Source organism: Sturnus vulgaris, chromosome 7 (genome assembly GCF_052056855.1).
Source record: "Sturnus vulgaris isolate bStuVul1 chromosome 7, bStuVul1.hap1, whole genome shotgun sequence".
Lineage (NCBI taxonomy): Eukaryota > Metazoa > Chordata > Aves > Passeriformes > Sturnidae > Sturnus > Sturnus vulgaris.
Genome location: NC_142249.1, coordinates 36,636,486 through 36,649,478, shown reverse-complemented (window position 1 = coordinate 36,649,478; position 12,993 = coordinate 36,636,486). Strand labels below are relative to the sequence as shown.

General features: G+C 40.3%; 1 protein-coding gene across 1 annotated transcript in view; it reads left to right on the top strand.

Annotated features, from left to right (window-relative positions):
- The window catches only part of LOC106849921 (von Willebrand factor D and EGF domain-containing protein-like), a 187,942-nt gene that overhangs the window by 104,021 nt on the left and 70,928 nt on the right, over positions 1 to 12,993 (top strand). Inside the window, exons 21-22 of the mRNA XM_088168290.1 lie at positions 1,940 to 2,035; positions 3,524 to 3,619. Coding sequence (XP_088024416.1) covers positions 1,940 to 2,035; positions 3,524 to 3,619 — 192 coding nt within the window. The remainder of the gene's footprint in view (positions 1 to 1,939; positions 2,036 to 3,523; positions 3,620 to 12,993) is intronic.

Sequence of the window (12,993 nt, the reverse complement as noted above, 5' to 3'; positions counted from 1 at the left end):
CTTGCTGTGCTGCCAGAATTCACACTGCTCCTCCTGCCTGCATCTCTCACTTGCAGAGCACCTACAAAAAGCATCCACAGGAGTGTGGGAGCTCAGGAAAAAGCCACCTCCACCCATCAGTACAAAATGACAAGGTGTGGACTGCAACTAGGAACTTATTTCTAGTCAGGGCTCAACATTTTAAACAGACACAGCTCAGATCCCCCTCTCAGGATCGAAGTCCCAAAAGCTGGGGTGGATATTTTCTCCAAAGCCACAGAACTACAGCACTCATTTGGGACAAAAGTTATGCAAAATAGTGAAATATTAAAAGACGAGGACTACCTGAATCAGTGCCAGACCTCAAGACTCCAGAGGCAGTCTGCCTCTGCCACGGTGAATATTAAATGACTGAGACACCTTCAGCCTGCATTACCTTTCCTGGAAGGTGAGAGATGTCATTTTAACCTCCATCTCCTGAAGATTGCTCTTCCTGTAAGTGTTAAAATGACAGACCTACTGAGGACACATAAATTAGCCCAGGAAATGACTGGGATTGTCGCTGCTATTCTGGTTCCCACTAGCTGTGCTTTTTCTTCTCACGGAGTTCTGCAATTTTATTTTGGGGTAGCTTTAAACAGAATCATTCCAAGAGAAGGACAGACAATAAGCAGCAGTAGCAGTAACTTCCAGACCAGAATAACAGCAGGAGGACTTTTCTTGTCTGTTGACAGCTTTGGTGAAAGGTTGCCAGACTCACCTCTCTGGCACTGTTTTGTGTGCACTGCACAGAGTATTTTGTGGACACTGCTAGGGTTTCCCACTTCAAGTGTTCTGATAGGAATCTCAGGAAGAATACAGGTATAAAAATGAAAAAAGACTTTACCATTGGAAATATAAACACTAACAGACTGACAAGATTATGGACATCTATGAAGTAGCCAGGACAATGAGAGGACTAAACCAAATTCCCCTTGAGCGATAAATTAAATCCATTTTGACTTCATAAGCCACTGCTCCTTAGTCAGAAAAGCCTCTCATATAGACTATGATTTCATTTTTTTTTCTCTTTTCAAATAGACATTTTATTTCTTCTTTAGTTCATCTGAAACATTTTAGTTACCCTTAATTTATTAAGCTTAAATGCATTTAATTTATTTAATGGGCTATTCTGTAAGACACTGGAAGACAAAGGGAACAGAAGGAAGAAGACTGGTTTAAAGTATCACTCTGCTTTACAATAAAAACTTTATCAGATTCCTTATTCTTTACACACTGACTTACAGTCTAAATCAATTTGAAATTCTAATAGTTTTTTTAACAGTCTGGTACTTGCCACATAGAAATATGCAAGACAGCTTTTAATTCCTAATGCCTGTTGTATCATCTAGAGGAATAACAGATACATAAAGAGGCAAAGGGAGCTCAGCCAGTGGCTTTGTTGGTGATGAATGAGCCAATGTGTTGTGGGAACTGGCATTTAAATGAGGCAGAACAAACAGGTTTTTTGGTGCACACCTATTCAAGTCCATGGAAATGCCACAATGCTCTGCTGAACACAGACAAAGCAGCAAACAATTAATATCTCATCCCCAGGTTATCCAGGGTGTATTTTATTTGACTACATTTACTACCTCGGGATCATGCTTGGTGAGAATACTGGAATGGAAATAAATGAACTGTGTGAATCAAAGGAATACATCCAAAATAAATTAAATTATTGCATTAAATTATAGTCTATTTCATTTCCCAAGCTATGCTAAAATATCACTGAAATGCTCCCACTGTGTCAACCATGAATAAATGCTGCAGCCCAACTGACCTGCAAGGGTTGCATTAAACTTTTCACAGCATCACCAGAAATATTAAATTCTAATGACATGTGCAGCAGTAAGAGTGCCTACTCTAAAAAGTTCAACATTATCAGAGGTTCATAAAGTCATTTTATATTCCCATCCAGCTGTGTGCAATCCTGTGTGCCTGAATGGAGGAGTCTGTGTACGGCCAAATATGTGCTCATGTCCTTCTGGCTTCTATGGGCCACAGTGCCAGAGAGGTAAGAGAGTTCTATTTATCATCTTGATAAAGGGCCCAGGCTCAAAATATAAATATCACCTATAACATTACCTACCCCCACATGAAATATATCCAGAGACTCTCCTTGTCATAACTACTTGTGCTCCTTTGTTGTTATAGTTTGTCATAAATCCACCTTTTATTGCTCCTGATGGTATTGGGAAGAAGTAAGAACTTATTGGTGATGCCATTAATGGTAACTAAATAATTACTCCAAAACTGAGTCAGTGATATCATTAATTAGCAACTATTCAATTAAATGTTGAAGCACGGCAGTACTTTGTTTATTTTGGTACCCTGTGGTGTGTTTCAGAGCCAGGTGATAATTTACCTTCAAATGGGGCTAACAATGTCACCTATTTGACCACCTTAAAGTGTTGTGGATGGGAGATTTCTGTAGGACTTCATCAGATCCTTGCTTAAAAATCTGATCCAATATTGTTCTGATTGAGCAGGATCTGATTTTGAATCCCTGTCCTAGATAACAGTATCCTGGGCTTCTCACCCTATGCTGCAGAAGGCAAATGATGAATCCTTTAATGACCCAGGATCTCAGGCAGAACTTACAAGAAAGAGAACTTAGGGCCCAAGCAGCTGGAAACCCTGTGCTAAGACCACTCACTTTCCTTTTTTCAATATGGATCTAATCACTCCTCCTGAATCTGGGAATCTGGGAATATAAATGCACCCTTATTACCAAAACTACTGCAACATTAAAAGTTCTTTGCTCTTACTCTCTCTCTCTCTCTCTCTCGTTTCCCTGGGCCTCCTAGATGAATGTGGTCCTGATGAATATTTTTGCAAGTGAATGATTCACACAGAAAAATCTAATTGCTAATGGAGCTTGCTGGAAACTCCTTGTTTTTATGATGTCGGGGGTGAAGGAGAGAGTGAAAATTATACAGACAGTAACTTGGTGATCTTGTTCTTGAACACAGAATGTGATTTTCAACATCTAGGTGATTTGAATTTTTTTTTCTTAAGTGGTCTGGATTAGACAGAGTTAAAACTTGAAAATAAGTATCCACATTCATGGGATCTGGAATTGATAGGAGGATATAATGGATGGATGTGGAAGGAAAGCAAAGCCAAGCACCAAGGCCAAGTTTGCAAATGTCAAACACTGATCTATATTTCATGGGAAGAAGCCCTTGAGGAATCCCTTTGACAGAGACTTAAAAGTCTGACACCACTGGGAATATTCTGACCACTTAACTGCACATATCTAGGAGACCCTTGAGTGCTAGGAATCATGCCCCACATTTTTTCCACAAACACAGAATCAGAGTCTCCATCCAGGCACTGCCCAAATCACCCTTTGAGGAGACATCTTCCCTACCCCAGCAAAAAAACCCTACTCTGTGAGCTGCTCTCCCAACAGAGACACCTAAATAAGGGATCTGTGTTTTGGCAGTGTTGATGCCCCACATGATTTTGGTGCCCTGAACATTTCCTTTCCTTTGCCCAGCTGTTTGCATCCCCCCCTGTAAGAACGGTGGTCACTGTGTCCGCACCAATGTCTGCTCCTGTGCCGAGGGCTACGCTGGAAGAAGGTGCCAGAAAAGTGAGTTGCACATTTCCCTTTGTTTTCCAACAATTCTCTGACTCCTATACAGCTTTTCTTCTTTTTGTGCATGTTACACAGAACATTTAGCCTGTATTTATGCTGTGATCACCCATGTTTCTATCAGAGCCCACAAAGCTCTAGGTTATACCCAAAACCAACATGTTAATTAGAATAAGTCAAGTCAAAATTGGGAGGAGAACATTTTGCTGGAATCCTCTCTAAATATTTCATATGTTAAAAATGAGTAACATTCGTATTTGGAGATTAATTAATTATTTTACATGAAAGATTTTTTTTTATGGGGAAAAAATTAAAGCCAAAGGCCGAGAAGCTGACTAAGAGCCTTAAAAATATTAGAACATCATAGTTCCAGCTTAATTAAGGTAATTGGATAACAGCACTTCATCCTTGAATTTGTTCTTGTCACTGAAAACTCCCTTTTCATGTTACCATCAGTATTAATATTTGATTTGTCAATTCTTTTGGGGAAATAGGTTATTTTGGCGCTTTTACAGACTCAATTGCTCAACAATATCTGTCAGCCAGGGAACTTAGGAAATGTATGTGAAAACTTTTTTTTTTTTTTTTTATTTATTATTTCTTAATCAGTTTGAAATTGGCAAGAGGGGAGCTGTGAAAACAACCATTCTTGGCAGGAAGAATCTGTACATTTCCAGAGCATTTTATGTCTCTCACACACAGAGGAAAAAAAAAAAAAAAAAAAAAAAAAAAGAAGCCAGTAAAAAATTCCCTGCAGCAACAAAAGCCCTCTCATTCCCCACACTGCCGCTCTCCCCTCCTGCAGCAGGGAGGGTCGTGACGCACAGTGCACAATTGAATAGTCTGTTCTGGCAGGAATGTGCTGGAGGCAGAAAAAAAGGAGGAAAAAAACCTTATGTTTGGCATCCTGTTTTTGAGGTTAGAGAACATCAGAGAAGTGCTGTTTCCAGCTTTAAACACCCTGCCACATCTCCAGGCAGATCAAAGGGAAGTGCACTGATGATGATTGCAGTCGAGCAAAGCACTCCCTGGAATCCTCCAAACTCCACCAACTCACAGCGGGTTTCTTTCCACTTTCCAAAAGTTTATGAGGTTTTGTTGTCCATCTTGACATAATCTTTTGCAAAAATGTTTTTTTGAAATGATGAAAACATTTTTTCTGTCTGATCCAAGCCTTCATTCCACTCAATAACTGCTATTAATCTGTTTTATTTAGCCTAGTGTTATAAAAACTTAAATAAAGGGCCTGTGAATGTGATGAATGAAGAGAAACATAATTAAGTGGAAGGAAAACACAACTTTTTGCTGGCCACTGACTGCTAATTGGTGAAAAATGTTCAGTAATGTTTCTTTTTTTCTTGACTTAAATCAAGAACACATGGGACAAGTATCAAGATCCATCAAAAGAAGTAGTTAGCTCACAAGATTTTATAACAAGCAGTTTCTCCTAGAGCTGTTGTTATATATTCTATGTAACAACAATTGTTGCTATATAGAATAACTTCTCTCTCCTCTGGCAGAAGTTCCAGATTTTGCAGCTCCTCTGGAGCAGAAGCCTGCAGGGCACAGCAGAAATCAGTCTCAGCTGACCTTTGCACACTTTCCTCCACACAAAATAGAGAAAACCAGTGCTCCCAGCAGTGGGAGGCTGCTCTCTGTCCCATAAACCTCTCAGAGTTCAAATGCAGAACACATCTCACCCCTGTCTTAGGCATGATTTCACATCATTTTGCATCAGGCATAGACTAGATTGGGGGATTAGATAGTATATGTGCCATACACTGAAAGGCTGAAAGTGTAAACACAGGCACAAGTTCCTAACTCACACACAGACAAATGAAAAAGTGGAGAATAAATCCCTAGAGTGAAGAATCCCCACGGCCCAACCCCTTTTTTTCTTAAATAAAACATGTTAAAAACTACCATAATATCCATTTGAAATTCCAAGAAGAGCTGAGTATCATGTAGGTCATCCTGCAGTGTCACTAGAAGTAAACATATCTGTATTTATTCATTATCAAGTTAATTTAAAAAATTATTTTAATTTTTGATAATCCTGAGGCTACCTGGGGTAGCTGACTGTGCAGAGTACTGGGTGCCTGAGTGGTCAGAAATCCAGCTGGGAGACTTTTTGTGCAGTGCTTCTGCTGACCGTCCTGGGAAGGCTATGGCAAGAAGGAATCAGGAAAAAACCATCAGATTTCTGCTTTACAGAGGGTTTCTTTTTCTGGATTTGAGCATCTTTTCTGTCAGGCTTTAAGGACTCCATGTAAGGTAGCTGAGCCCTGTTTTGCACAGGACATTTCAGCTTGCACAGAGTTGTAAAATTCACACAAAGAGTGAGGAAAAAATACACATATCATGATAGCAAAGCTGTGATCATAGGTGAAGCTAACTGGAAGTTTAACACTGCATCATCTCCCATTTCCAAATCACCAGGACAATGTCAGAGAGGTTGCTAAAGGTGAGCCTGTGGCCCAAATCACAGCTCAGTGGTGTCCCCTGTTGCTGCCAGGTAACCCACACTGAGAAATGTACAGGTGGTTTAGCTACAATGATGAATGTGACAATTCTGAGAAAAAAATCCTTTTGAAGGATTTTATCATTATTTTAATTGTTTTTTTGGACTCTGAATATGAAATTGCTCTGTCTGTATGTACTTTTATACTTCTAGCACAGTTTCAAACATCTCTGACAGCAAATCAGCTTTACTATGTAGTTACACTGAGTCTATAATCTCAGAAATTTGGATTGGATTATTACCTAATAAAAACCTATCAAGATAGAGTGAGCAAACTTAATACTAAGGCAGACAAATTGGCAGCTTATTCAGTGTTGTCATTGTTTGATACGTTGGTATTGTTTCCACTGCTTTTAGACATTTCTCTTTCCTTCTTCATATCTCACCTGCATGGACAGAGAAGGAAAATCTTCTATTTAATTTTGACAGCTTCAGACTCTCAACTGAAGGAGATAATTAAAACTAAAAGTCACACAACCCATCAGAGACAGGTTATTTTTGAACTGAACCCAAACAGACTATTGGTTTATTTTAAATACGTAGAACCATGGCTTAGGATTTTCACTTTCATCCCTGTACAGTTTGGAATTTCTGCTTTATGATTCTTAGTTTCATCCCGGTGCAGTTTGTAATTTCTAATACTGTTTGCATGACAGCCAAAATCGCTCAGGACAGAGTGGTGACACCACGTCTTTTCTTTTCGAGCTTGCTCTCCTTTGCTTCCAGAGTGTTTCAGGCATTCAGCCTGAAGTTTTGTGTTTTGTATCTAAATAAACATCACTCCAAAACCTCAAAAAGTGTAAATCAGCGAGGTCTGATTGGCTGCCAGCTGTAATAAGTGCCTGGTGATTATGCAGAGCAGACACCCACGCCCTGGGCGGGCGGGTGGCAGCGCTGACAGGGAAATGTGTGGTTGTGCCTCAGCAATCTACTACCTCCTATCCTCACTTGAGAAGGATTATTTCCAGTGTAATCAGTCTTGTTGAGAGGGAAGAGGCAAATGCTGGCAGCACCTCAAAATAAAATATATTTCTGGATCAACTTTGCATCCAACAAACACACTCGGGCACTAAAGAAAAACTGTTCGTGCAGTGGTTTGAATTCCCTTTTGAAAAACACAGCTTTAACAACCCTGGGATGTCACTGCTTTTCAGGAGGCTTTAAAGCAGGGTTCTGACTGATATCTACTGCATCCTTACAAAAATTATAAGCAGAGACAACTTTATTTACTACGTGTATTTTCATAGGACTGCTCTACAAACAACCTTTAAAAATGAAAGCCTATAAAAGCTGAGTTTTCTTACGAAAGGTTGGAATGAAGAGAAGGGGAGAAGAGGAGGGATTCATGGGACCGCACATTTATCCTTTCCTCTGCTGTCTGTTTCTTGGGAGTGCATCTCTGAGCGAAAAAAAGGCGAGCCACAGCTCCCTCTGGAGCTCATCGGCAAGCAGAGGTCACAGGAAAACAGCATCCTCCTCCTGCCTTTTCCAGCACGCCAGGCTCACCTGGAGCCTGACCTCAGCCCCTCTTTTGGCACTACCTGTGTCTTTGTGGCCACATAACACAGCCAGAGATCTGGGGTTTGCTCCCCATTTAAAACTGAGAACGAGTTTCTGTGTGCATCTGTTTCATTGTGTTGGGCTCAATCCTGATCACTTTGTAACAAATAAATCATTGCACTGACACTGGGGTTTTGCAGATTGGATCTCGGAGTTAGGAGATAACTATTTCTCCATTTCAGTAATTCCTGCAGCCAGGATTTATAGCCAATTCACGGTGTGCAATATAACTCACAGCCATTCCTCCAGCTCTGCTTGCTCCTCTTCCCTCCTCCTTTCTTTTCCCTTCCCGGTAGCATGAGGACTTTCCTTGCATGAGAGCTGGAGGCAAACTAATTGGAAATGTGAACACTGGGTTTCAAAGGCAGCTTTTTGCTAAGCAATGTCATATTGTGAAAGTCACTGATTTCCCACATTCCAGCCTTCCCATGTAATGTTTCTGTACATTACTGCCTCGCCAGCTGCATAAGCAGGAAGTTTTACTGCTCAACAAATCAGACTCCCACCGAGTTGTCATCTTGACACCGTGTGATATATTCCCTGGAATGTCTTCACTGAGTAGCCAGATTGACTTAAGTTATCAAAAATCAGCCAGTTTGCAAGCCAAAGGTCCAGCAAACCCTCCCACACAAACAAGCAGGGAACAAACCACATATCTCATCTAAATGGATGGAGGAATCATTTCCATCAGACTTGCTTTTCATATGGCAAGGATGTGCTTAAAAGGAACAAGTGTTTGTCTAAGATTCCTGGATGGCAAATATGCTTGAACAGTGGGTGTTTGGAAGTAAATGAGCAGCTGCTTATGGCAAACAGACCTGTAACTTCCTGTTCAAAGCATTATCTATGCAACAAAAGTACAAATGTTTGTTGGCTGGCTTGTTCCTTGGTTGGTGCCCAGTCTGGAGACACAGGAAAAGGAAACACTGGTCTCAGTCCTTACTTGATTTTCCAGTCTATGTAACAGAATAGGTTCATATGGTTCATATTAGATGTCATCTTCCTCCCCTGGGAAGGAAATACAATGGAAGATGAACCAAAAAAAAAAAAAAAAAAAAAAAAAAAAAACAGACTACTGCTGTCTTCGCTATTCAGCTGAACAAAACATGATCCGTGCATCTTGCCCGGGGGGAACAGGGAGAGCTGTGACTTCCCAACAGGAGACAGTGACTCATGGCACAACCTGGTTTTTGGTCTGCTCTCAGAGCACTGCTCCTCAGTGCTCACTCTTTGTAAGCATTTGTGATAAAACCATTAGTCGGCCTTTCTTAAACACTAAACTTTCACATATATATGTAGCTGATGCATTTATTTTAATAGGAGGTTTGAGCACATGCATCTGTCTAAATTTATTTTTCAGGAAGGGAACAAGAATACATCTGGGTAAGAACTGAATATATTTCCTAAATAAGCCCAAAAGCTTTATTAAATTTTTTATTCATTCCATAAGCTGAACATTCCCAGACTACAGCGTGAATTTTACTAGAATAGAACATCTAAATTTTAATATTCTTTACCTGTATCTTAAAGCTGAAGAAATGTGCCAGAGCTGCTGTATGTAATAGCATGCCTAAAGCAAAAGAAAAGGAATTCCTGAATTACTGCATCTCTCTTTGCAGTGGGCTTCTGTGCGAGAATAAGTGCTTTTTGCCCACTAATTGATTTAAGAAACAACATTTTGAGGGCCTATTTTTTTATTAAAATATTTTTTTAAACGTCTCTTAAAAAAGGAGCAATGGATCTATCACTCGAAAAGCCCAGAGGACAGATGGTCATGGAGATTAATGTTGTCTGTTTATCCACAAAAAGACACAGGCAAGACAATCCTCTCCAGCACTGATTTCCATGTAAGCTCAAGCTTAATTCTGAGGCAGATAACAACAGGGTAATGAACAGATTAGTGCAGTGCCAGTGCAGGCAGCAGTCCTATTCCAAACTTCCTGACCAGGTCCTTACTTTTTGGCTGGGTTATCAGCCAGACCACTGCTGCCTGTGGCTGCTCTCCTTGTCTTGAGACTTGAATCTCCCTTTTCCTCTGCATAGATGAAAATGAACCAAATTGCACCAAGGAGAATGTGCCCAAATGGCCTAAATTGCAGATCATCCTCAAGCACAGAGCTGCAAAAACAATCAACAGAGTGTGTATGAATCTTCTTTCACTTCTCATTCAGGCATGACAAGAAAGAAGCTCAACAGAACAATTTATACACAGGCTGGAATGGTTCACTGACCTAATAAAACACCGAGCATTCTTCATGAAGAGAAAATGTTACCAAACTCAAGCCCCTAACAAGTTGGGAATATGACCTGTGCTGAGAGTATACTTTGCAATTCCCCACATTAATTATATACTAACAGTTGCAAAGATGACTAAAGTAGAGCTATAGTCCTCTTCAAATTAATAGTGCAATCAGACTCAAACAAGCCTGTAAATGAGAAAAAGGATTTACTAATGATCTCAAAATCTCACCGTTCCTAGCAGAAAATTCCCCAAGCATCCAAAAGTGCACCTACACGTGATGATTTTGTTTATGGTGATTTCATTCTGAAAGAAGCTGAAGCATGCTACAGCTATCCCAATATGACACTATTGCATGTCCAGAGTTTCACCTGACAAGAGACAATAGGCAGAATGAAGATCATGAGAGCAAGAGGGAGAGACATTTCAGTCCAAGGAGAGTGGGGAGTCCCCTGCCTGTATGGCAGTCACAATCCCCCACTGGTTTCCTGAGGTTTAGGAGTCTTGCCTACCACTCACTCGCAGGGAATCTTTTGGAGGTCCAGAGGGACAGATCAGGATGCTCCTTAGCTGACAGCAAATGTTATCAGCTGCTGGGAGCAACGTGACAGCACACAGCCATGCAGAGCATCACACACTGACTCTAGCAGTGCAGCCTAGCAGCTCAATAGTTTTTCCATATAGTAGTAATTATTTTTCTCATTTTTACCAAACTAATAACTAAATTAGATTTATTTCCTGCTTTAATATCTCTAAAAAGCCCCATTAGTGTATCAGAGTACACATCAGAGTGAAGACCCAGACATAATTAGGCAAAGCACTGACGTTGCACTGCTATCTATATGGTTTACAATTTTTCTGACCATTTATTCTTCTGAAATGTGTGCTAGGTCATGCAAACTAACTCTTATTGCTAGAGCTCTGTGGTAAAGTGAATATATTAGAAATGCAAACTGTCACCACAACCATCACAATTACATTTACAGCTCCCTCTGTGTCTTGTAGTAATTTGTTCTCCCGCACTGCATTCCTCAGAGGTTTCTACCAGATTATTTTTTATTATTCAGAAAGGTAATTTATTGAAGAAGTGCTTTGCATCTCTGTCAGAGGTACATGAAGCGAGAAATAGGGTGAGCAAACCTCAAAATGATTGGTAGTTTGATATGGATAAGGACCCAAATTTTAGAGCACTGAACAAAATTTGGGATTTAGTTACATGACAAGCATTCTTTCTCCCTAACATTTAATCTGTGGCTATAATTACTGGCATTCAGTGGATCACACATGCAAGGTTACTCAGATAGAGCTTGCAGAGAAAGCTATTTCTTTATCTACAAACCCAAATCAACACAGATGAGAAATTTCAGATAAAATCAAGCTGTGGAAAAACATATGTTCCTAAAACTCAGCATGGGCAAAACTATTTCCTCACTGCCCTTGGACACAGGAAAAAGGGGACTAGAAATTGCTGGTGTCCCGAATCCATAACGTGTTTTTCAGAGCTGTGTGCATTTGGGACCTTCACAGCAGCAGATATATTGGTACATCCATCTCACTAATGATCTGTGGAGCATCAGTTATACCCTCTAAAGGGGTGAATGACATTTTTTTACCTCCACTAGTTTCTGCCAGTAGAATCCAAACAATGGTGCCCTTTGTTAGAAACATCTTTTTTTGGCCAGAACACACCAATTTGGGGATTTTTATTTTAATTTTTTTTATTTCAAAGGATTGAAAATCACTCAGCAAGATCAAATCTTTATTTGGAGCCTAGAAGCATCCAAGCAATTGTTCCCTTTCTGCAGTCAGGATAATGTTTCATCTGAGCAGTGCTGCTTGGGTGCATAATGCACCCAGAGAGATGGAGAACCTTCTTCCAGTTGATCAATTGAACTGTGCTGTTCTGTGAAACTGCTGGTCTGACCTTCCAGTTTGTGTCCTGTGAAAAGGATCAGCAACATCCCTACACTTTAAGGCTGCAGTGTCACAATTATTCCATTGCTGGCACAGAGCTTCTCCACGCTCATTTTGTTTTATCAGTAGATGATATATTTTACCTACAAACACTTGAAAAGGGCTAGAAGTGCCAGCTTTAACGAAAAATCCACTTCTTTCACATTTACTGGCTTCATCTTTGTCCACAGCTCAATTTCTGCCAGCTGCATTTTCCTGACAAGAGCAGTCAGTGGTATTTTTAAACCTGTCCCATGCTCTGTGTCCATATTGGGTTGTATCTCCACAGCTACAGCTCTTTGCTTTTGAGAATGTCACACCAAATCAAGGCAACCACTAAGCAGCAAGGAGGAAACAAACATTAAAACAACATGTGCCCACAGAAAAAACAAACCTGAGACTGATCAAGCTCCCTGCTCCACAAAAGAGCAATAGAACAAGCTGAAATATGCACTGGGCCCACAGAGAAGTCATCAGTTCAAAACCAACACCAGCCAGAAATAAAAGCAGTGCCTGTGAATCACCCAGAAATGTCAGCACAGGGATGGTGACTTAAGGGATAAGTTGAAGTATGTATCTACCAGTAGGTGTTCTTTTGGCCGCATTTCTGAGTTCTTTGTCAGCAAGATACAGCCTGATGCATTGCCTTAGCTGGCCCACACAGATGTTACTGCTGGAGGCTATTTTCTCTCTTCCATCCAAAGGCAGGGTGCACCCAGAAGCAGGTCATTTTACTCAGATTCTACAGGAAAAAAAAAAAAAAAAAAAGGATTAAAAGAAAAGAAAAGCTATTTTTATTTTGAAAACTACATCTTCTAATCAGCACTGCAGCTTGATGCACTGTCTCCTCATCAGAGCCATGGCTCAGGATACATGATGACAGGTATTTTTTGATTCAGAAAGAAATAGTCTCTGCAGTCTCATGGCCAGGAAAGGACACGGATGTTTCAGTCCCTGAAACATTGCAGAGGATCTCTTTCTTCTTTCTTCTAGGATTTCAAGGCCATGGTGTAATATTCCACCTATTTTTCTTTTGACTTTATGAGGGTGGTGATATTTCTTATTTCAACAAAATTAAAAGCTTTGCACTACTTATTA